The sequence below is a fragment of the Dictyostelium discoideum genome, assembly GCF_000004695.1.
Source record: "Dictyostelium discoideum AX4 chromosome 3 chromosome, whole genome shotgun sequence".
NCBI classification, from domain to species: Eukaryota; Evosea; class Eumycetozoa; order Dictyosteliales; family Dictyosteliaceae; genus Dictyostelium; species Dictyostelium discoideum.
Genome location: NC_007089.4, coordinates 5471757 through 5495583, shown reverse-complemented (window position 1 = coordinate 5495583; position 23827 = coordinate 5471757). Strand labels below are relative to the sequence as shown.

General features: G+C 22.0%; 12 protein-coding genes across 12 annotated transcripts; 4 read left to right on the top strand and 8 right to left on the bottom strand.

Annotated features, from left to right (window-relative positions):
* On the top strand, positions 1–3038 carry DDB_G0282187 (hypothetical protein; the record flags this gene model as incomplete). Its single annotated transcript, XM_635257.2, has 2 exons — positions 1–1444; positions 1536–3038. Coding segments are annotated over 2 exons (2947 nt in total), but the record flags the coding sequence as incomplete, so codon positions are not given.
* A 283-nt stretch (positions 3039–3321) lies between these two features.
* On the bottom strand, positions 3322–3759 carry DDB_G0282179 (hypothetical protein; the record flags this gene model as incomplete). The annotated part of the gene is made up of 1 exon (XM_635256.2): positions 3322–3759. The coding sequence occupies one exon, from the start codon at positions 3757–3759 to the stop codon at positions 3322–3324; it is 438 nt and encodes a 145-aa protein (XP_640348.2).
* A 747-nt stretch (positions 3760–4506) lies between these two features.
* Positions 4507–5068, bottom strand: DDB_G0282177 (hypothetical protein; the record flags this gene model as incomplete). Its single annotated transcript, XM_635255.1, has 2 exons — positions 4507–4599; positions 4712–5068. 2 exons carry the CDS (start codon positions 5066–5068, stop codon positions 4507–4509), a joined length of 450 nt encoding a protein of 149 aa, XP_640347.1.
* A 711-nt stretch (positions 5069–5779) lies between these two features.
* Positions 5780–8217, bottom strand: grlF (G-protein-coupled receptor family 3 protein 6; the record flags this gene model as incomplete). Its single annotated transcript, XM_635254.1, has 2 exons — positions 5780–7006; positions 7132–8217. 2 exons carry the CDS (start codon positions 8215–8217, stop codon positions 5780–5782), a joined length of 2313 nt encoding a protein of 770 aa, XP_640346.1.
* A 1322-nt stretch (positions 8218–9539) lies between these two features.
* On the top strand, positions 9540–10395 carry DDB_G0282171 (hypothetical protein; the record flags this gene model as incomplete). The annotated part of the gene is made up of 2 exons (XM_635252.1): positions 9540–9650; positions 9823–10395. 2 exons carry the CDS (start codon positions 9540–9542, stop codon positions 10393–10395), a joined length of 684 nt encoding a protein of 227 aa, XP_640344.1.
* A 1802-nt stretch (positions 10396–12197) lies between these two features.
* hatB (actin binding protein) lies at positions 12198–12659 on the bottom strand (the record flags this gene model as incomplete). The annotated part of the gene is made up of 2 exons (XM_635251.1): positions 12198–12543; positions 12649–12659. The coding sequence occupies 2 exons, from the start codon at positions 12657–12659 to the stop codon at positions 12198–12200; spliced, it is 357 nt and encodes a 118-aa protein (XP_640343.1).
* A 617-nt stretch (positions 12660–13276) lies between these two features.
* hatA (actin binding protein) lies at positions 13277–13734 on the bottom strand (the record flags this gene model as incomplete). Its single annotated transcript, XM_635250.1, has 2 exons — positions 13277–13622; positions 13724–13734. The coding sequence occupies 2 exons, from the start codon at positions 13732–13734 to the stop codon at positions 13277–13279; spliced, it is 357 nt and encodes a 118-aa protein (XP_640342.1).
* A 689-nt stretch (positions 13735–14423) lies between these two features.
* Positions 14424–15860, top strand: DDB_G0282169 (hypothetical protein; the record flags this gene model as incomplete). Its single annotated transcript, XM_635249.1, has 5 exons — positions 14424–14486; positions 14602–15267; positions 15347–15384; positions 15436–15550; positions 15654–15860. 5 exons carry the CDS (start codon positions 14424–14426, stop codon positions 15858–15860), a joined length of 1089 nt encoding a protein of 362 aa, XP_640341.1.
* A 353-nt stretch (positions 15861–16213) lies between these two features.
* Positions 16214–17536, top strand: DDB_G0282167 (hypothetical protein; the record flags this gene model as incomplete). Its single annotated transcript, XM_635248.1, has 1 exon — positions 16214–17536. The coding sequence occupies one exon, from the start codon at positions 16214–16216 to the stop codon at positions 17534–17536; it is 1323 nt and encodes a 440-aa protein (XP_640340.1).
* A 135-nt stretch (positions 17537–17671) lies between these two features.
* On the bottom strand, positions 17672–18442 carry DDB_G0282165 (hypothetical protein; the record flags this gene model as incomplete). The annotated part of the gene is made up of 1 exon (XM_635247.1): positions 17672–18442. The coding sequence occupies one exon, from the start codon at positions 18440–18442 to the stop codon at positions 17672–17674; it is 771 nt and encodes a 256-aa protein (XP_640339.1).
* Positions 18443–18587: 145 nt separating this feature from the next.
* Positions 18588–21772, bottom strand: DDB_G0282163 (hypothetical protein; the record flags this gene model as incomplete). Its single annotated transcript, XM_635246.1, has 2 exons — positions 18588–20671; positions 21001–21772. 2 exons carry the CDS (start codon positions 21770–21772, stop codon positions 18588–18590), a joined length of 2856 nt encoding a protein of 951 aa, XP_640338.1.
* A 409-nt stretch (positions 21773–22181) lies between these two features.
* DDB_G0282161 (ubiquitin-like protein) lies at positions 22182–23690 on the bottom strand (the record flags this gene model as incomplete). The annotated part of the gene is made up of 3 exons (XM_635245.1): positions 22182–22352; positions 22437–23527; positions 23636–23690. 3 exons carry the CDS (start codon positions 23688–23690, stop codon positions 22182–22184), a joined length of 1317 nt encoding a protein of 438 aa, XP_640337.1.
* Between the last annotated feature and the right edge of the window lie 137 nt (positions 23691–23827).

The window sequence follows — 23827 nt, the reverse complement described above, 5'->3', positions numbered from 1 at the left end:
AAATCAAGCAAAATCATCAACAATACAACAACCAACTCAAACTCAACAATCAAATATAAACAATAATACAGCAAAACCAAGAGCTGCACCACCTCTTAAATTAGTTATAACGAATAGTAATCCAAGTTTAAAACAAAAGCCACAATCACAACAAACAATACCACAACAATCAGTACCACAACAATCAATACCACAACAAACAATTCAGCAATCAGTACCACAGCAACAACCAAATCAATCACAACAAGTAAATGTAAATCGTACCATAAATCCACAACAACAACAACAACAACAACAACAACAACAACAACAACAACAACAACAAAATATAAATCGTACAGCTCCTTTACCTCAACAATCAAATTATAAACCACAACCAGGTGTAATTTATCAACAACAACAACAAACACAGTATAGAGTTGGCACACCATTAACAATCAATAGATCACCAATGGTTGGAATGGTATCAAAACAACCTATGAGTTCATCACAACAACAATCACAATCACAACAAAATATACAGAGAGTTCCTTGTCAAGGTAAATGTTGTGCAGGATTAGCAGTAAAACCATTGGTTCCAATTAATTCTATAACAGCTAAACCACCACCATATAGTACAATGGGTCCACGTGGACCAATAAGTGGTGGCTTTGTTAGAACTTCTCCAACTGGTGCAATCATTGGACCATCACCACAACAACAAACTATGAGTAGAGCAATGGTAAATAGTATGCCAATTCAACCACAAATTCAAATAAAACCAAAACCATCACCACTTAACAATGGTGGTATTCCAATAACCACAACAACAACAACAACAACAAATCCATTAAATAAATCATCTCCTTCAACTTTAACACAATCATCAAATACTCTAGCATCATCAAATAATAATATAACAACTTCAAATTCATTATCCTCATCAACATCATCATTACCAACAACTTCCACTACTCCAACTACAAAACCAAAATCAAAACCTAGATCAAAATCAAATAGCAATTCACAAACATCATCATCAACAACATCATCATCATCAACACCATCAACACCAACAACCAATTCTACAAAAAATAAAGAAAATACAACACCAAATAAAGGTGATGATAGTGGAACTGATAATGAGAAATCATCATTATCAAATTCTAGTAAATTATTACCAACAGCCTATACAATGGATCAAGTATTACCATTTAATCCTAATCAAATGTTTTTAGGTCCAGAAGATAAATATATAAAATCTGCAACTCGTACCTATCATAAAATACCAACCAATCCATCAGTAATGTCGAATAATAGGGGCGCAGAAATACCGAGTAGTTTAGAATACATTCTCGATATCCCAATTATTCATGATGAACCTTCCTCTAAAAATAATCCAACTTGGGGTCGTTTAATATTAGATGCTTTAAGAAGATTAGTTGCAAATAAAAAAACAACAAGAGTAAAATATATATATATATAAAAAAAAAAAAAAAAAAAAAAAAATATATTTTTATTAATATATATATATATGTATTTATTTATTTTATTAGATAACAGAAAGATTAAAATTAGATAATATGTATAAAGATATGGATAGTAGATCAAATCAGGATAAATTAGATTGGAAGAATGGTTTAGTAAATGAAGCACAACTTAATTATCTTTTAAGTTTTTTATCAAATACAATTCCATTTCCAGATACACCTGAAAAAAATAAAAATAAATATTTATCAAGTAGTGACTCACAAATTATAAATAGTAATGATCAATCAAATAGTTTAAATAGCAACAACAGCAGCAACAATAGTACTACTAATAATAATAATAGTAGTACTACTACCAATAGTACTAATAATATTATTAATAATAATAATAACAACAACACATCAAGTGTCCCAAATTCAACAAATAATTCAAATAATTCATCACCTGAACAACAAGATGTAATTGATATGGAACTTAAATTAGAACCTGATAATTCTATGAATTTTCCAATTGAAATTAATATGGATAGTTTAGGTTCATATATTGATGATTCTTTTACTTTTGATAATAGTTCTTATGATGATACAGCTACTATTAGTAGTGATGATAAAAATTTACCAATAACTACAGTTATGCCACCAACAACATCAACTACCTCAACTCCACAAACAATAACAAATACAATTCCAACCACAACACCAACTATTATATCACCACCAACAATTACAACTACAACTACAACAACAAAAACAACATCACCTCCAACTATAACAACAACAACATCACCTCCAACTATAACAACAACAACATCACCTCCAACTATAACAACAACAACCACAACAATAAATAGTATCACTCCAACAACTTCTACATCCTCAACTATCAATTCTAATACAACACCTATGTTAGATATTGTAATTGATCCAGTTATTTCTTTGGAACTTTTAGATGAAAATCATCAACAACAACAAAATAAAGAGGTAAAAGAAGAAAATGTACATTCAAAACAACAACCACCACAACAACAACAACAACAACAACAACAACAACAACAACAACAACAACAACAACAACAACAACAACAACAACAACAACAACAACAAGAAGATTTTATGATTCAAGTCCAAACATCAGATTTAGAAACACAAACACAAATTCAACAAGATAAAGAAGAGATTCAAGTGAAACCAATTGTAGATAGTAAAAAAAGTGGAAATTCACCAACACAAATTCAACAACAACAACAACATCAACAACAACAACATCACCATCAACATAATACATTAACTCAAGGATTTGAATTTGGTATGATGATGGATATAATGAATTCACCAAGTAGTACCTCATCAATGAAAAGAAAAAGAGATGATGTTGATCAACCAATCAATCAAATTAATAATTCATCAATGGTAGTTCAACAAAATAATGATTTCTTTTCAGATTTTAATACAATTGAAGCCCCATTCAGTTCATCTCACCATTCTTCACAATTATCATTTCAAACACCTTTTAGTCCTGATATTGTAATTGATAGTGATTTTCAAAATAAAAAGCGTATTGTTTCTTAAATAAATAAAAAAAATAATAATGATAAATAAATAAAAGTATAAAAAAAAAAAAAAAATATATATATAAAGTCATAAAACAAAATAAATTTTTTTTTTTTTTTTTTTTTTTTTTTTTTTTTTTTAATAACTAAAATAATATTAATTATAATAATTTTTATTTATATATTTTGATTTTATATTTTTTTTATTTATTTCTATTTAATTGTTAAATTTTTTTTTAGTATGTTTTTTTATTTATATGTATATTTAATTTTATTATTTTATTATTTTATTATTTTTTAAATTATTTTAAATAAGTTTGAAAAGTAAGACAAGTAACATTTCTATTTGATTGATCAGTTAATGTTAATTGACCTTTATATTGACCATGTGGAGTGAAGATTGGAACTTTAATAGAAGTTGAATAAGTGAATGGACCTGCAGAAACTGGACAACTTAAAACTTTACAAATATCATTATGGAATGTTGGAAGTTGACGCCAACCACCATTAATAAAGAATGCAACATTAAATATTGATGAACCTGATGTTATTTGTTCATTTAATGATCCTTCTAAACTTATTGTAACTTCTTTTCCAACTAATGGTGGATCTGGTAATAATGTAAGTTTATTAATTTTAAATGTTGGATTAATATTACCGTCACAATAATTCCATATATCACCATTTACAATCAAAATTAACATAAAATTTATTAATAATAATAATATAGTTTTTATCATTTTTTTATTTTTTTTATTTTGATTATTTATTTTTAATAATTATTAAATTTTTTTTTTTATATGTATAGAAAATAAATATAATAAAAAAAAAAAAAGAAAAAGAAAAAAAAAAAAAATTATTATTCAAAATTAAAAAAAAAAAAAAAATAATAAATATTATAAAATAATAAAAATAAATAATAAAAATAATAAAAAAAATTGAATCATATTAAAAATAAAAAAAAAAAAATAATAAATATTATAAAATAATAAAAATAAATAATAAAAATAATAAAAAAAATTGAATCATATTAAAAATAAAAAAAAAAAAACCAGAGAGGGTTAGAATAATTATAAATGCATTTTTATAAATTGTTGATTAACTTTAAATAGTAAATCTCTAATATCCAATTTCAATTTTTAAAGGGTTTTTTTTTTTTTTGTTTTTTTTTTTTTTTTTTTTTTAATTTAAAAAATATTTAAAACAAATAATCAAAATTAAAATAATTAAAAAAACACCCATCTTGTAAGATTTATCTTTTTTTTTTTTTTTTTTTTTTTTTCACCACAAAAGAAAAATAAAATAATTTTAAATCTGTTTTTTTTTTTTTTTTTTTTTTTTAATGAGAACCCCAAAAACTAATTTATTATAAAAAACTATAAATACTTAAGAAACTTTGGAGTCGACTCAACAATGTTGAGGTTTTGTTTGTTTTGATTTTTTTTTTTTTTTTTTTTCAGTAAATAAATATTTATTTTGGAATTCCTTTAGATTGAATAAGCTAAGGTGGTTGCAAAAGTTAAACATGAGATGTTTTTGTTATTTTGGTCAGTTAATTGAAGAGTACCTTGATATTGACCCTGTTAATTTAATTTAATTTTTTTTTTTTTTATTAGTAATTTGAATATTATTTGTAGTAAAAGAAAAGAAGAAAAGAAAAACAAAAAAAGTGTTTAGATTTTAAAAACTTACTGGTGGAGTAATGAATGGGACATTAATAGTAGTGTTAAAAACGAGTGGACCTGGTTGAACTGGACAAGAGAGTAATTTGCAAACATCGTTTTTGAAAGTTGGAAGATTTCTCCAAGCACCATCAATGTAATATTGGAGACTAAAGACTGATTCACCTTCAGTAACTTCATCACTTAAAGAACCTGCTAATTTGACGAAAGCTGCTTTACCAATTAATGGTGGATCTGGTGAAACTGTGAGTGTATCAATTGTAAAAGTTGCATCAATATTTCCTGGACAATAGCTCCAAATATCGGCACTTGAAATTGCAATACATAAAACAACAAAAATTAAGGCTGTGATTGATTTAATTGACATTTTTTTATTACTTTTTTTTTTTTTTTTTTTTTTGTGCGAATTATTAAAATGAAAATAAAAAAAAAAAAAAATAAAAAAAAAAAAAAAAAAAAAGAAAAAAAGAATTTTGAAAAAAAAAAAAAAAAATAAAAAAAAAAAAAATTTAAAAAAAAAATAAAAATTTTAAAAATAATTACTTTTTATTCAAAATATCTCTCAAGCAAATGGATATGGCTCTTGTGGTGACACAAAAAAAAAAAAAAAAAAATATAAAAATAAATAAATAAAAAAAAAACAGAGATTAAAATATAGAAATGGTTTCACTGGAAAATTATAAAGAATTTTCATTCTCAAATTTTTTTTTCCAAACAAAAAACCCCCTTTAATTTTTTTCAAAATATAAGTGAATGATGTTTAAATAAATGATAATAAAAAAAAAAAAAAAAAAAAAAAAAAAAAAAAAAAAAAAAAAAAAAAAATTACACTAGTGTAGGATTTAATATATAAATTGTTAATTAAAATATATTATATATATAAATTATAAACTATTTTTATTGTTATAAAATTTTGAACTACTATTATTACATTAAAAACACATTATTATTATTTTTTTTTTTTTTTTTTTTTTTTTTTTTTAATAAGGTTCTATAAAATTAAATCATGTATATATATATATTTTTTTGTTTTTTTTTTTTTTTTTTTTTTTTTTTTTTTTAATATGATATCATTAATTTAAACATCATTCGAATCAATTTCAGTTTGACCATTTTGTTCAAGTGATAATCTCTTTGCTTGAATTTCTGATACTAAAAGTTTTTCTTCTTTTATTTCTTCTTCATCTTTTTGTTTTTCTTCATTATCATTATTATTTTCAAGAATAATATTATCATTTATTTGTTCTCTACTAAATTGTTCAGAACTAAATTTACTTGCTTTACTTGTTTCTTCATCACTTGTAAAAACAGCCATATGATCTTTTGGATTTGATTCAATTGGTTTCTTTTTTTCTTTTTCAGAAGATATTTCATCGGAATCATCATCAAGATTTAAAACATTACCACCGAAACCATTAATTTTTGGACCAGAACCATTTGAAGATTTGGAAGATTTTGTTCTTTGAGAATGTGATGAAGATTTTGTACTTGTTACAAAAGTTTGACCAAGTTCTAAACCAACTGTTATCATTTTAAAGAATTTAGTACCAAACAATAGAATGATACTTAACATTGTTGTAATTAAAGCACAAATACAAATGATTGTAGTTTGAGTTGTAACGGTTGGTGACGAAACCATAATTGGAATTACAATGAATAAACAAAATGTGATAATATAAACACTGGTAGTAATTGGTTTTGATTCATTAAATTCTTCAATATCGACAACTTTAATTTTAAATGAAATAAAACATGCAACCAATAGAATTAAACCATGGAATACCAATAGCAAATAAAGTGCAATTGAACCTTGATCACTTGATGCACAAACATTTCTATATTCATATTTTGTTAATGAGTCAATACCAGTTCTAGATTCAGCTACAATATCACCCAATGCTTGCCAAATTGAGAGAATTACAATATCAATTATAACAATACCACTTACCCATGGATATAATTTCCAATTTGTAATTGCACGTTTCTTTAATTTTGGATTATCAAATAATAACCAAATTCTCCAATTCTTTACCATTAAATTACCCAAGAAAATTGTATACCCCAAACTTAATAACCAAACTCTACTACGACAACTACCATCGGTTGGTGATCTTGCAAACATTATACACCCAACAAAAATTACAATACAACCAAATAAAATTAATAAACAAAATATTGGACTTGATGATTTAATAACTTTTGCTTCTTTAAATTTAATAACAATTATCATTGAAATTAAACATAAAAATATACAAAATCCTGAAACAACTGTAACACCAATTTTTAATGATTCTGGATAATCAACCTAAAAAAAAAAAAAAAATTATATATTAATAAATTATTATTATTATTTTTTATTTTTTTTTTTATAAAAAATTAATTATACTTTACAAATTCAATTGGAATTGTATATAAACCAAAATAAATTACAGTTGAATCACCATATGATGGTAAAATTTTAGTATTTGCTCTAAATTGAGTATCATTAATCCAATTACCAGAAAATTGTAAACCAATTGATTCAAGAATTGGATCAGATTTATATGGTGCATATGAAGTATTCATTAAATTTTCTAATTCAATTTTAGTTTTTGTTTGAATATCAATTGGTACTCTAAAACTAAAATCATCCATAAAGATTGCATCTTTTCTTGATAAATTTGTAAAAAATGAATCAAATGCTGGCCAATCATCATTGATAACGTGGTTTGCATAAGTGATGAAAAGATTTGTCCAATTGGTTAAATAACTATAAGCAACATCTGAACCAAATTGATAATGACCAGGATAACCAGTAACACCAAGACCAAGACCACCGGAATCCATAATAGCTTTTTGAACGGACATATCGTCTTGAGACATACCAATTACATCTGCACCATTTTCAATTAATTTTTGAGCTGCTTTATAAGAAACTTCTGGATTATACCATGAACCAGTATGAATGTCAAGGAATGTAATATTTGATCTAGCATATTTAGCACCAATATAAAAACTATTATCACATGATAATGTATTAATTCCAATACCTGGTGAAACGAAACCAACTACACCAGTTTTTGTTGCAAGACCAGCATAATAACCCAAAAGATAATGAAGTTCGAATGAATTAAAATTTAAAATTACAACTTTTGGTAAAGTTGGTACTAATTTACTACCTCTAATAATCCAATAAATTGGTTCATCCTTATACTTTGTTGCATATTTTACACCCAATGAAAAATGAATTACTGATGAAACAACTATTAAATTTGCACCTTTATCAACTGAATCTTGAATAGCATGTTCAGCTTCTAAAGTTGATTCTTCCAAATGTTCATAATAAATTGAAAATGGATACATATGTAATTGACTTTCGGCTAAAACTCTTGCTTCATTCATCATATAATTATAACCAAGATCTGATTTATCACCAGATAAAAGTACTGAAATTTTACATGTTTTATTTTGTCCATTTATAACTTTAAATAAAAATATAAAATATATTAAAAAATAAATAAAATTTTTAATTTTCATTTTAAAAAAACTATCACCCGATTTTTTTTTGTTATATTTTATTTTTGGAAAGAAAAAAAAAAAAAAAAATTTTTTTTTTTTTTTATATATATCTAGTTATATAGTTTTTAAAAATCTTAAGTTTTCTATTTTTCTATAAAAAAAAAAAAAAAAAAAGGAAAAAAAAGGTCTTTTTAAAATAAGATGATAACAAAAAAAAAAAAACTTTTCAATATTTTTTTTATTTATTTATTATTTTTTTATTTTTTTTTTTCTTATCAAAAAGTTTTAGACGGTTTAAGATTTTTTTTTTTTTTTTTTATTATAGTTCTAGGCCTATGGAAATCAGATTAAAAAAAAAAAAAAAAAAAAAAAAAAAAAAAAAGCAGTTCATAATAGACATGTCTTCAAATTAACATATTGCACAAAGTTTTTTTTTAATTTTTTTTACTAATATACATTCCTTCTTTTCAATGGTTTAAAAAAAAAAATAAAAAAAAAAAAAATTTCTGTGCAAGACAAAAAGATAAAGATGATGCCATTGGGGTGCTTTGTAAGGAAAAAATAAATAAAAAAATATAAATAAAATACGAAAAAAATGAAAATAATTGGATAAATTTGATTGGTTGCATTTTTAAAAAATTTATCGTCTTTTTTTTTTTTTTTTCAAACACTTTCAGATATTTTTTTTTTTTTTTTTTTTATTAAATATTGGACCAATTAGAGATTAATAGTCCTTTTTATTTTGAAAATATTTTTAAAATCATTTTATTTTATTTTTAATTTTTTTTTTTTTTTTTTCTCCAATTTTCCAGATTCTTTGCAAAGTGTCGTCTAATAAATCATTCTAATAACAAAAACGAACGCTCGTTCTTAAAATCTTTTGATTGGACAGTTTATTTATTTTTTTTCAAAAAATATAGATATACATCAAAAGATTCGTATCGATTGGAGCAATCAGCGAGTGAGAGATATTAAAAAAAAAAAAATTTTGCAAAGAAAAAGAATACTAAAACGAATATCACAATACTCTTTTTCAACTAATTTTAAAGATATTTTTCATTGTCAGTGTTTTGTGTCAATCACTAAAAAATATTATGATTGTGCACATTACTCGAAATTTACATTTTTTTAAAAAAAAAAAAAAAAAAAAAAAAAAAAAAATGTGAAAAAAACATTAAAAAAAAAAAGTATAAAAGAAAATAAATTTTGTACAAATCAAATCATTATATCATTACATTTTTTATCATTACAATATTGTATTATTACCTTTTTTTTTTTTTCATAAACTGTACTTGTATCCTATTTCAAATAATTATCAATAATTTCCAATCATCCAAAAAATGAGATTAAACTTATTATCAATCATTTTAGTTATCTTTGCTCTTGCAACTTCCGCTTTAGCTCACCGTGACAATAACTGTCCAAAATCTCCATACTTCCCAGTTGCACCAGTAAGTTTTTTTTTTTTTAAACAGTTTACTTTTTTTTTTTTTTAAACAGTTTACTTTTTTTTTTATACAGTTTACTTTAAAACAGTTTACTTTTTTTTTTTTCCTATTGGAAATAAATTATTTTTTTATTTTTATTAACATTTTTAATTTTTTAAAAATTTATTTATTTTAGGCTGATTTAATTAAAGCTGAAGATTTATCACCAGCCGATAAAGTCTTCCATGAAACCAATATGAGAGTTGCAATCGATGTAACCAAAGCAATTAACCAAAAATTCGGTGCTGCCATCTTCCACTCCAATGGTACTTTAATGTGTACTGGTGTAAATACTGGCCAAACATCTGCAATTTTACATGGTGAGATCCGTGCTATTTTAAATTGTTCAGAACTTTATGGTAAGACCACCTGGGAAGGTTATTACTTGTACACCACCGGTGAACCATGCCCAATGTGCTCTGCTGCAATCATGTGGGCTAAATTCGATAAAGTTATCTTTGCTTCCTATGTCTCTAACATGTATTGTGAACGTTGTTTCAACCAATTACCAATGGATGCTGTTGAAATCTTCAAATTAGGTTATGGTATTAACAAGAACACTGTTGTCATTGGTGGTGTACTCCAAGAAGAAACCGACGTCTTCTTCCCATCATTATGTAGCACTGGTTCCAAATGGGGTGTCACTCCACTTTGTCAAGAAGGTTGGAATAGAGATTGCCCAAGAAAATCAAGATACTTTGGTTTCTAAATGATTTCACTCCAAATTACACAAGAAGATCATTTCCAATAAATCTATAATTAAATAATTTATTATTTAAAAAAAATAAATATTTAATTAATATTAAAATTAAGTTAATATATATATATATATATATTTTTTTTAATTTTTTTTTTTTTTTTTTTTTTTTTTTTTATAATTTTAATTTTTATCTTTTCCCTTTTTTTAACAAAATATTATTGAATAAATTTCTATAATTCCTTTTTACATCCTTTTCTGATTCATTTAAAAATTAATTCTTTCTGAGGAAAACCTTTTTAGGAAAAAAAAAATAAAAAAAAAAATTAAAGTCAAGCTTTTTTTTTTTTTTTTTTTTTTTTTTTTTTTTTTTTTTTCAAAATAATTGTAATAACATATAAAATTAAATTATAATATTTTAAATAGATGGAGGGAATATTTTTAAAATTTATTACTCATTGAATTTATTTGGATTGAATAGCTTTTAGATGCAATTGTATCAACTATGTAAAAATGAAATTAATAATTCAATTCAATACAATTTGTATCTATTAAGTATTTCGTTTAAAAAACTATTACAACAATTTCACATTCAATTGAATGAAAGTAGGGTAGTGGTGATAAAAATAATAAAGTTATTGTGGTGGTACTGATAAAAATAATAATAATAATAATAGTAATAATAATAGTAATAATAATAGTGATTATTGAGCAGATTAATTAACTTGAGTTCAATTAAAAATTAAAGAATATAGATAAAAATATTAAATCAAATGCAATTATATTTCAACAATTACATAATAATACAATTGGATTAAATATTCAAATTATTATAGAACAAATCAAAAAATTAGATTCAAATGAAAAAAAAGGAAACCTAAAAATATTATTAAAAAGGATTCATCACCGAGTTTAGAGTATTGGAGAAATGAAACGAAATTTAATGAATCAATCCAAGCAATTAAAATGAATAGTTGACAAATCCAAATTTAAATAAGTTATCAAAAATCAAAACACATAATAATATTCAAATCGTAATTTTTTTTTTTTTTTTTTTTTTTTTCTTTGTTAATTAATCGACTTTTTGTTTAGACCATTGAGTTGAGCCTGTACGGAATTCAAATTGACCTTTTGGATTATTAGTAAAACCACTTTGGAATTCAATCGCCACAGCACAGATAAAACCAGGTTGGCAAGGTTTATAATTATTTTTTCTTTCATAATTTGGCTAAATTTTCATATTACCTACCCTAATAACAAAATTCTATGTATTATTTCATTGATATAATACCTTTAAAAGTGAATATACATTTCTTTGGGTTGAGGTTCAGCGTACGATAATTTTTAAAAATGAATGATTTGATGAATTCCCAATTCTATTTAAGTTTTACCATTAAATAGAGTTGACACGATGATTATATAATAATCTTTTTTTTTTTTTTTTTTTTATTTTTTTTTTTTAAAAAAAAAGATTATAAAATCTTATTTTTTGAATTTCGTTTGTAGTTTTATTTCTCAAACATATTTCAATATATATATTTTTTATGAAGTTAAAGGGAAAAAAAAAAATAAAAAATCTTCTCACAAAATCATATTATCTTTTAAATACTTATTATCATTTATATAAAACATCTTTATTATTAAATATTAATATATTATTAAGATAAAAAAAAACTTTTTATTTTTGTTTATTTTTAGATATTTTTTTAAAAAAATATCTTAAGAATCAAATGAAAATACAATGAATTTTTTTTTTTTTTTTTTTTTTTTATTTTTTAATATTTTACAACATTTTTATTGTTTTATTTATTTGTTTATAAGATGTGTTCTTCGAAAGTAGCATGATGATCGTGGTGATGGGAGGTAGAGACATGACCGTGACCGTCAACAGAGATGTAGTGGTGGTGATGACCTTTGATTGAGACTTTACCGTGGTGGTGTTCTAAGTGGAAGAGTGAGTGGTCACCGTGTAAGTGGTGTGAGAGGTAAACTTGTTTATGGTCACCAATTGAAACGTATTTACCGCAATGGGTTCTTAAGGCAACTTTGCTTCCGTGGTTTTCGATATGGAAGTGAGTGTGATGATCGTGATGACCGTGGTGGGTCTTGACGTGATCGTGTTCAGCGCTTAAGTAGTGACCGTTGTGTGCTTTGAATGCTCTATAATATTATTATAAATAAATTTAAAATTAATTAATTAAAATTTTGAATTTTAAATTACATTATTATTAAATAATAATTTAAAAGTTATAATTAATAATTTACCTGTTACCCATTGTATGTATATATTATTTATAAAAAGTTTTTTATATTGAATGATTAAAAAAAAATTTTCAATTTATTGTTTTTTTTTTTGGCCTGAAAAAAAAAAAAATCTTGACCAGTTTTCCAACTGTTTCTGAAAAATAATAAAAAAAAAAATAAAAATAAAAAAAAAATAAAAATTGTCTGAAAATTTCATTTTATTATTCAAAAATATCAACTGAAACGCACGTCATCATTTTACTTGAAAAAATGGCACAAAATTCTAAAAACACATCTTTATTTCTCAAGTGTTATCCAAAATTATATTATAGGGTGGGAAATATTAAAAAAAATAATCAATTTGAAAAGTCAGAACCTTCTAAAAAAAAAAAAAAAATAATAATAAAACAACTAAAAGATTGGGTGTTTAATTTTGTTTTATTGACCAAAAAAAAAAAAAAAACAAATTGATAAAAAATGAATAAACGAATAAATGAATAAATGAACAAATGAATGAATGAATGAATGAATGACTGAATGGATGAATGAATAATGATAAATAAATAAATGAATAATGAATAAATAAATAAAAAAAATAATTATATTATTTACAACATCATTTTAAATTTATTGGTATTAAAAAATTAGTTTAAATAATAATTTCTTCAAAGGTGGTGTCGTGATCGTGGTGTTCTTTGGTTGAAACATGACCATGATGATCAGCGGAAATGTAGTGGTGGTGATGACCTTTGATTGAGACTTTACCGCCATGATGTTCTAAGTGGAAGAGTGAGTGGTCACCGTGTAAGTGGTGTGAGAGGTAAACTTGTTTATGATCACCAATTGAAAGGTATTTACCGCAATGGGTCTTTAATGCAACTTTACCACCATGGTTTTCAACGTGGAAATGGGTGTGATGATCATGATGACCGTGGTGAGTCTTTACAGCTTCGCCTTCAGCGCTTAAAAAGTGACCGTGATGTGATTTGAATGCTCTACATAATAAATAATTAAAAAGTAATTTTAATTTTTTAAATAATAAATAATGTTAATACATTATTAAAATAAAATCAAATCAAATCAAATAAATAATTACCTGTTACCCATTGTATTTATATTATTAATTCAATTTGATTATTAATTTGAGAGTTGAAATTTAATTTGGGTTTTAAATAGGGGAAAATTTGAAAATATCTAAAAAAAAAAAAAAAAAAAAAAAAAAAATTAAAAAAAAATTAAAAAAAATAAAAAATTATCGGGTATAGGTTGTGCGAGGTTTTGTGTCACTATAGTGGTGTTATGAAGATATTAATTTAATTTTTAGAGAAGAAAAAAAAAAAAAAAAAAAAAAAAAAAAAAAAAAAAAAAAAAAATTAATTTTTTAAAATAAAAATAAATATTTAAGTAGTTCTAGATATTATTCACCTTTTAAATAACCATCTATCATCTTTGTTTTAAAAATAAGTTTTATAACCAAAATAAGTTTTTTTTTTTTTCTTTTTTTTTTATTTTTTTTTATTATAATTATTTTTATCATATGTTATAATTAAATTTTTTTTAATGTATTTTTTTATTATTATTATTTGTCATAATTAAATTTTTTTTATATATTTTAATATGATTATTTTTATTATTTAATTGATTTTTTTTTTTTAATTTATTTTTTTTTAGGTTTAAGATTTTTTTTTTTTTTTTTAAAAAACAAAAAATAAAATTTTTTTTTTTGATTTTTTTTTAAAAAAAAAAGTAGTCCCATCATTCAAAAGTATGTTTAAATAAAAGAGAAAAAAAAAAAAATGTTTATTGATAATATTATAGATTATTGTTCTTCAAAATTAAATTATAATAAAAGATATATGGTAAGTTTTTTTTTTTTTTAATGGGTGGTCAACTATTAATTTTAAGTTTTTGGGTTATTATTATTGCTAATATTTTTTTTTTTTTTTTTTTTTTTTTTTTTTTTGACATTAATAGAAATGGAATTTAGTTAATCACCCATTAACAACAAAGGATAAAAGATTTTGGTTTTTATTGGTAATGATGATATTACCCACAATAGAGATGGCATTATTTATTCATGTTATGAAGGATATTTATATTGCAATCGTTGCTTTTCATATTACAATTATATTGGTTCCAATAATATACTTATTTATAAATTCAAAATTTATTGATCCATCATTAGACAATAGTAGATATAATCAAAATTATAGGAATGAAAATTATGATTTAATAATTAATAAATTTAACAAAACAACATTAATTAGTAATTCTTCTTCTTCTTCTTCAAAAAATAATAGTAATAATAATAATAATAATAATAATAATAAAAAGAAAAATAAAAAAAATAATAATAATAATAATAATAATAATAATAATAATAATTATAGGAATGATAATATATCAATTGGTGGAAAACAATATAAAAGTAATTTAGCAATTTATAATGACATTGATGATATAAATGATACAGATTATTTAATTGATATATATTCAAAAGAACAACAATTTGAACCTCCAATGTCATTACCAACTAAAATATTTAAATCTCTATTTTCAATACCACAATTCATTATTGGTTTAATAATACTAATAATTAGTTTATCATTTGGAAGTTTATTTTATTATTTATTTTCTGATGTATGTATTTTTTTTTTTTTCTCTTTAAAAAAGGTATAATTTTAACTAATAGTTTTTATTATTATTATTATCATTATAGTTTATACCAAATACAATTACGAAATTAACACAATATGGGTTATTAAATTATTCATTCAATATGGAATATATTTTTTATATTTATTTTAGCTTAGTAAATCCAATCATTGAAGAATGGTGGTGGCGTTGTTTTTTGCCAAATACTTTTGGTTCTTCAAAATTACATAGACTTGTTATAACAACTTTTTATGCACTTTATCATTTTGTATGTATACTTTACTTTATTTTTATTTATTTATTTATTTATTTATTTTTTTTTAAAAAATTATTGACAATTTTTTTTTTTTTTTTTTTTTTAAACAATTTAGGCGGTATTAATAATATTTTATAATGTTTATATTAGTTCTTTGGCTACATTAATAGTATTTATTGGTGGTTGGTTATTTGTATATATAACTAAGTATGTTGGTCCATTAGCCTCTATTCTCGCTCATTGTGGTGCAGATATTATCATTGTTTTCATCATTTCAAATATGACACTTAATTGGTTCCCCTATTTACATTATAATTATTAAATATATAAACATTTATATAAAAAAATAAAAATAAAAATAAAAATAAAAATAAAAATAAAAATAAAAATAAAAATAAAAATAGTAAACATTTTACTATTTTTTTTTTTTTTAAAACTTCAAGAAAAAAAAAAAAAAAAAACCACACTGATTTTTTTTTTTTTCACTGAACCAATTTATTTTTAGTGCAAGGTTTTTTGATTGATTTCAAATAATTCCAAATGTTTTTCTTTTTTTTTTTTTTTTTTTTTTTTTTTTTGATATTTTTAGATTTTTATTTTATCCCATCTTCTTTTTTTTTTTTTTTTTTTTTTATCTATAGTTTTTTTTTTTTAAAATAATAAAATAAAATTAAAATGAATATTAAATTATTATTACTTTTTATTATAATTTCTATTTTTAAATTAATAAATTCTTCTCAAGTTTTATTCAATGATCAAATTGATTGTATAACAACACCATGTCAATGGAGTAAGGCTACCAATTGGATTGGTGGAGCATTACCACAATCTGGTGATAATGTAGTAATTAATATTGGATCAAGGTCAGTGGTAGAAGTGGATTTGGTTGTAATTAAGGATAGTACATTTGGTTCAGTAGTACTTGGTTCAACACTAAAAGTACTCAACTCAAATTTATTGAATGGAACAATTTCAAATGTAATTGTTAATGGTAATTTAAATATTAATAGTCAAAATGTTGGTTTATCAAATGTAAGTGGTAATGGAGTAGTTTCATTTTTATATCAAAGTTATCCAAATCCTTCAAGTGGAACCATATCATCATCCACTTTCAAAACTTTAAATATTATTGGTGGTTTAATAAATGTCGAAGTTTCAAATTCAAAAATTACTCAAATAATTCAATCAAATATTATTGGAACTGGACAATTTGCCGATCAACCAACTGTTACTTTTTCAGGTGACAATACAATTGGTTCAATTCGTCTAGTTGAAAGTGGTATTAATTTTAAAAGTGGAAGTAAATTAACATTAAATGGTTTAGATGTTTCAAATTTTGGTAAAAAACCATCAAATTCATCATCCTCATCCTCATCCTCATCCTCATCAACATCACCAATTGACCAAAATATTAATTTAAATTATCAAATTTCAATTTTAAAAACAAAATTAAATAGTGTTAATTCTTTATCAATTGGATCAACTTCACAACTTTCAATAACATCATCAACAATTAATTCAAATTTAAATGGAAATGGTGGTTCATTAACAATTTCAGGATTAAATACAATTAATGGTGATTTAAATATTACTGGAACATCATTGTTAGTTCAATCAGATCATGTTCAAACCAATATCGAAGGGTCTTTACTATTAGGTCCACAAACAACAATGAAAACAGTTGGTGTTGGATCTCCTTTAGTAATTGTTTCTCATAATACTGTATTAAAAGGAAGTTTATCAGTAAGTTTAGATTATCAACCAAAAAATAATAAAAAATATACATTAATTAAATCAATTGGAAGTTTAACTGGTAATTTCTCAAGTTTTTCATTTCAAATTAAAAATGAACAAGTTGATTCATCTCTTTTTTCAATTTCAACTGAAAATAGTGCATACTCTTTAACATATGGTGCACCAGATGAAAGTTCAAATTCAACTGTAATAATTTTAAATTATTTATTATTATTATCTCTTTTATTAATTTCAATATTTTAAATTTAAAAAAAATATAAAATATTTAAAAAAACTTATAAATTTTAATTAATTAACTAAATAAAATATTTTCTATACAAGAAATGTAATATATAATTTTTTTTTTATTTTTTTTTTTACTTTTTTTTATTTGTTTATTTATTTATTTATAAAATGATATATTGGTTTAAAATATTTTATATTTTTTATTGATTTTAAAAATTCATATTCTAAAGAATCATATGATTCTGGTAATAACAAAGTTTCTAATAATGGTAATGATTGTATGAATTCTTTTGATATTGGATGAGAGTAATATATTGGTAATTTTAAAGTTGTTAAAGATTCTGGTATTTGATTTAATTTGAATTCTTGATCGAATTTACTAAATTTAAAAAAATTTAATTCTTTAATACCACTTGGTAGACTATTGATTTCAAATGGAAAATTATACCAAAATGAAAATGACATACTTGTAATGTTGGATGATGATTTAAAAGTGTGTGGTAGAAATTGTCTATTATCAGTTCCACTAAATTTTAAAGTTGTAATTGAATCAGGGAAAAAATTCAGTGGGTATGATTTCATATTCATTCTTGAACCACTTGTAATTTGAAGAGTTTTCAATGAACTTGGTGGATTTTTTAATGAAATTAATGGTAACTTATTTTCATTATCAATTTCAAAATCATTTACAATCTCTAAAAATTCAACACATTCTGGTAAATCATTATCATATAAAATTTCTGAACCTTGATAAATTATCTTTAAAAAATAATCTCTATATTTATTTGTTAGTAAATCATTTTTTGAATCAATTGTAACTTCTTTATTTTCTCTAAAAATTTCTAAATGATTTATTATTTGATTTCTAATATATAAATTTCTCCAAATTTTAAAAAACAAAATATCTACTATATAAATATCCATTTTTTTTTATTTATTTTTTATTTGTTTTTTTTTTTTTTAGAAAATCAAAAAAAAAAAAAAAAAAAGAAATCAAAAAATTTTTTGATCAGTTAAAAAATCAAAAAAAAAAAAAAAAAAAATAAAAATAAATAAAAAAAAAAAAGATTCAATGAAAAGCTTTTTTTATTTTATTAAAATTAAAATTTGAGCCGTATTCGTCATATTCGAATTTTGAAAGATTTAAAATGAATTTGTTTAATAATGATTTTGATTGGTTAAAGTAATCGGAAGCAGAGAGTTCAATCTCTGAATTAATGGAGATGGATTCCAAAGAATCTGAACCCAATAATGATTTAAAGAAATCTTCACATCTTATTCTATTTTGATCAGTTTTTCCATACAAGAAAAAAAATATTTCAAATTGTTTGATGGTTTTATTTAATCTTAAACCACTTGATAATTTATTATAGAAAGTGATTGGATAATCATTCCAAATTGTCATTGACTTTACTGTTTTATTATCCATAATGAATTGATTTAATAGTTCAATTGATTCATTAGTTTTTATAGTATTCCCACCAAATGTTAAATGTACCAATGTTTTATTATATTGATTAATATTTGAAAAAAAGTCACTTGATAAGAATGGGAAATTCTCCAAATTTAAATAAACTATTGAATAATTATTAACCCAAATTGATGCAAATAATTGTGATCTACTTTCTTCATGCTTATGATGATGATACTCTTCTCCACTTTCAAAACTACAATAATTTTTCAAAGAAATTCCTTTTAATGTTGAGTTTTTTGATAAAATATTACAAAATTCTGACCAATCTTCATAGGTATTTCTAGATTCTAATTTTTCAACAGAATCAAGCAATGGTGGTGATGTAAGATGACAATAAATTAAATCACAATTACCATTTTCAAAATCATTTTCAACTCTATCATGTCCATCTAAATGAATACTTAAATCTAAATAAACTTCAAATGATTGTAATTGTTCTATATTATTATTACTATTATTATTATTATTATTATTATTATTATTATTATTATTATTATTATTATTATTATTATTATTATTATTATTATTATTATTATTATTATTATTATTATTATTATTATTATTATTATTATTATTGTTGTTGTTGTTGCTATTATCATTAACCTTTAAACAATTAACTAAATCAATTAAATCAAGATAATCATTTTTACCAATAGAGATATGTTTTAAAGAATTTAGTTTAAATAAAGTGCTATATTCATTTGAATGAAATTTAGTACCATCTAGTTCATCTCTATCAACTCTAACTTGATTTAAATATAAATAATTTGGTGTCCATACATCAATTAAACAATCTTTAAAATATTTAATATCAACTTTGTTCTTTATAATTTCTTCTAAATTTCCTAAATATTTCTTTAAATCCATTTTAATTTTATTAATTTTTATAAATTGTTGTTGTTGTTGTTGTTGTTGTTGTTGTTGTTGTTGTTGTTGTTGTTGTTGTTGTTGTTGTTGATCATCATGATAATAATTTGATAATTTTAATTGGTTTGGATATTCTTTTATTTTAACATCATGATTTGATAGTACATTAATATTAATGATTATAATGTTTGTGTTTGTTACATTCAATGAATTTGATATTCTTTTTTTTGAAAACTCTTGTAATTGATCAATAATAAATTTAATAAATTCTAAATCTTTGATAGTATCAAAACAGTTTACTGTTACTTTTTCTAATAATTGAAATTTTGATAACCAATTTTGAAATTTAAAAACTAATAATTTATCTTTTTCTTTATATTCATAATTGATATCATTGATATCATCATTATTATTATTATTATTATTATTATTATTGTTGTTATTATTAATTTCATTCCAAATATTATAATTAATCTTTATTTTTTTAATTTCTTTTATACTGTTTGGATGTGACATTTCTATTGAATTTTCAATTTCATTACAATCATCATCATCATCATGATTGTATAAGTTTTTCTTCATACCATGGTTTCCTTTTGAATCAATATCTAATATATGTGTTTGATTTATAAATTGATACCATCTCTTGCAAACTAATGATAGAGTTTGTCTTATTTTTTGGTTGTTTATTTCATTAATACTTTGAATTTCTGAAACAAAATACATAAAATTAATTAATGATGATTCATTATTTATTGATTGTTTTATTATTATATTCTGAATGTAATTGGGTGTATTTGATAAATTCATTGCTATTAATAAAAAAAAAAAAAAAAAAAGGTTAAAAAAAAAAATAAAGAAAAAAAAAAAAAAAAAAAAAAAAAAAAAAAAAAAAAAAAAAAAAAAAATTGGTTGGTCAAATCTTATCAAAATATTAAAAACTAACTAGTCTTTAACTTTTATTATTATTATTATTTTTTTTTTATTTAAAAAAAATACCTAAATCCTATTGTTTCAATAAAATAACTTCAAATAAAGATTCTTGATCACCTAGTTTTTTTTTTTTTTTTATTTAGATTAGATTTTATATTTTTTATACAATTAATTTTAAAATTAATAAAATAAAATTTTAAATAATTACCATTAAAAAAAAGTCCATTTTCAGTATCACCATTTGCAAATGCTCTTAAATTATATTGATTAAAAGTATCAGAGAATAGAGTGAATTTTTCATGATTTAATTGAGTGTTACCTTCTAAACGCCATATACTATTTTCACAAATTGAACCATGAGATAATTGATTCGTTGATGGATTAAAGGTTAAATATTTGTTGAATGTTTTACTGAAAATATAGATATCAGTATCCAATGAATTTGGACCAGTTGCAGCTCTTTCAATGAACCATTCCTCATATTTACGTAGCTTTTCACTCATTTCAATCACACCATTATTATTTGATAAGTAAGTTCCATATGGTACTGATTTAATACATACCTTTCTATTATAATATTTTGAAATTGGATTTGAATTTACATGATAAACCGCTGTATAATCAACTGTAAAATGGGTACTATTTCCCTGAATTTCACATTCATAATCAAATCCATCACATGTAATATTACTAATATTAGATTTTATTGAAATTTGATAATTATTATTATTATTATTATTATTACTACTATTTATACCACAAATTTTATTAGCACCATTTAATTGATTAAATGGTTCAATATTTCTAATACATGCAACAACTTTTGGAATACCAGAGAATGATAAATCAAATCTTTCTGTTGATTTATAAAAATTGGTTACAATTCCATCAATAACCACTTTTCCAATACCTAATTCAATTAAATTTACATTAATGGTTCCAACATTAACTTCTGTTTGTTTCACTGTTTTAAAAGACATTTCTTTTTTTTTTAAAATTTATTTCTTTTTTTTTTTTATTTTTTTTTTTTATTTTTTATTTTTATCTAAAAAACTACAATTTTAATAAAAAAAAAAATAAAAATAAAAGTATTGTTAGTATTACAACTAATATTTAATCAAAAGAATTATTATTATTTTACATTTCATATTTTATAAAAACCTAATTCTATTTGAAAATAATTATTAGTATGTTGGAAAAAAAAAAAATTAAAAATAAAAACAAAAAAAAATATAATAATGATAACAACCACAAAACCAAACTACAAAAAATAAAAAAAATAAAAAATAAAAAAAAAATGTTAATAAATTAAAGTATAAAATTGTGGTATAAAATTTGTTTTTTTTTTTGTTTTTTTTTTTTTTTTTTGTTTTTTTTTTTTTATTTCTATTATTTTAAAAAAGCATCAATGAGGAATTCATCTTCCATATCTTCATCCTCTGGGGTTGTATTTGGATTTAAAATTACACCATCAAATTTTAATACAATTTTTTTTCCATCTGGAATTGGTGTATTAATCTTTTTTGTGAGTGCTGTAACTAATTTTGAGAAAGGATCCGCCTATATATATATTTATATTTTAGAAAAAATGATTTAATATATATATATTTTTTTTTTAAAAAATATATATATCCTTTTACATACCATCCCAATTCTAAATTTATGAACATTATTTTCATAACGAACTTGTAAAAATACTTTTGGTGTGCCATCATCAATTGGGGCAGCTGTTGTTGTTGTTGTTGTTGTTGTGGTAGTTGTTGAAGTTAATTCTGGAGGTAAATTAACAGGTTTAGTGATTTTAATACCAACTTCCAGAGTATCATCATCCAATAGTTGTAATTCTCTTGGTGTTTTTGAAGAATCTAACATTAAACCATACAATTTAAATTGTGCTGTGTTGACATCCAAATTCTTTTGTGAACAATATAAATCTACTAATTTTTGAATTGGTGTATCATAATAAAATATAAACTTTTGAGTTTCCTCACCTGTGCATTTAATAAAAATTGGTACAGGATCATTAATCCTTTTCTCTGTTTGTACTGGTGATCCTGTATATGAACTATTTACACCACCCATTGGGCTTCCACTATAATACATATCATTACTATTTTTTGATGGTGTTTTATAAAAATTATTATTATTATCAATATTATTATTATTATTATTATTATTATTATTATTATTATTACTATTATTATTATTATTACTATTATTATTTATATTATTATTACTATTTAAACTACTATTACTTGACGTATTAGTTTGACTTGTTTTTAAAAAATTTGAAACTGGTGTTTTTGTATAAATTGGTAAAGGGAGTTCATCATCGTCATCAATTGAATAAACTGGGTAATTACTCCCATTACTTCCACTACTTCTACTACTACTATTACTATTATTATTATTAGTATTATTAGTATTACTATTATTATTATTTTTATTATTATTTTTATTTTTATTTTCTGAAATATAGGAAACCTCATCATCATCATCATTACCATCATCCAAATTAATTGATGATGAAGATGTTTGTGAATTTATATTACTATCATTACTATCTAAAGGTGCACCACTATCAGACTTTTCATTGAATGTTTTAGTATCTGATTTTGATTTTTTTAATGATTGAAAATTTGGTAATGTGGGTTTTCTCTTTTTCTTTAAATCAAACTTTTCAAATGTTTCTTCAATGTAATCATCCTCATCTTCATCTGAAATATCAATTACATCTTTTTGTTTTTGATATTTTAAATAAAATTAAATTAGTATATAAATAATATAATATATATATTAACTTTTTTATATGTATATGTATATAAATGTGAATGTATACAAACCATCTTCTTTTAGTGACCCTCTATATGTAAACATACTTGCAAAATCGTCTGACATTTTTCCTTTTTTTTTCTTTTCTTTTGTTTTCTTTTTCTCTTTTTCTCTTTTTTTTTTTTTTTTTATTTTTTTTTTTTTATTTAATATCTTTTCTTTTTTTTTTTTTTTTTAGTTCTTTTTCAAATAGTATTTGTTTT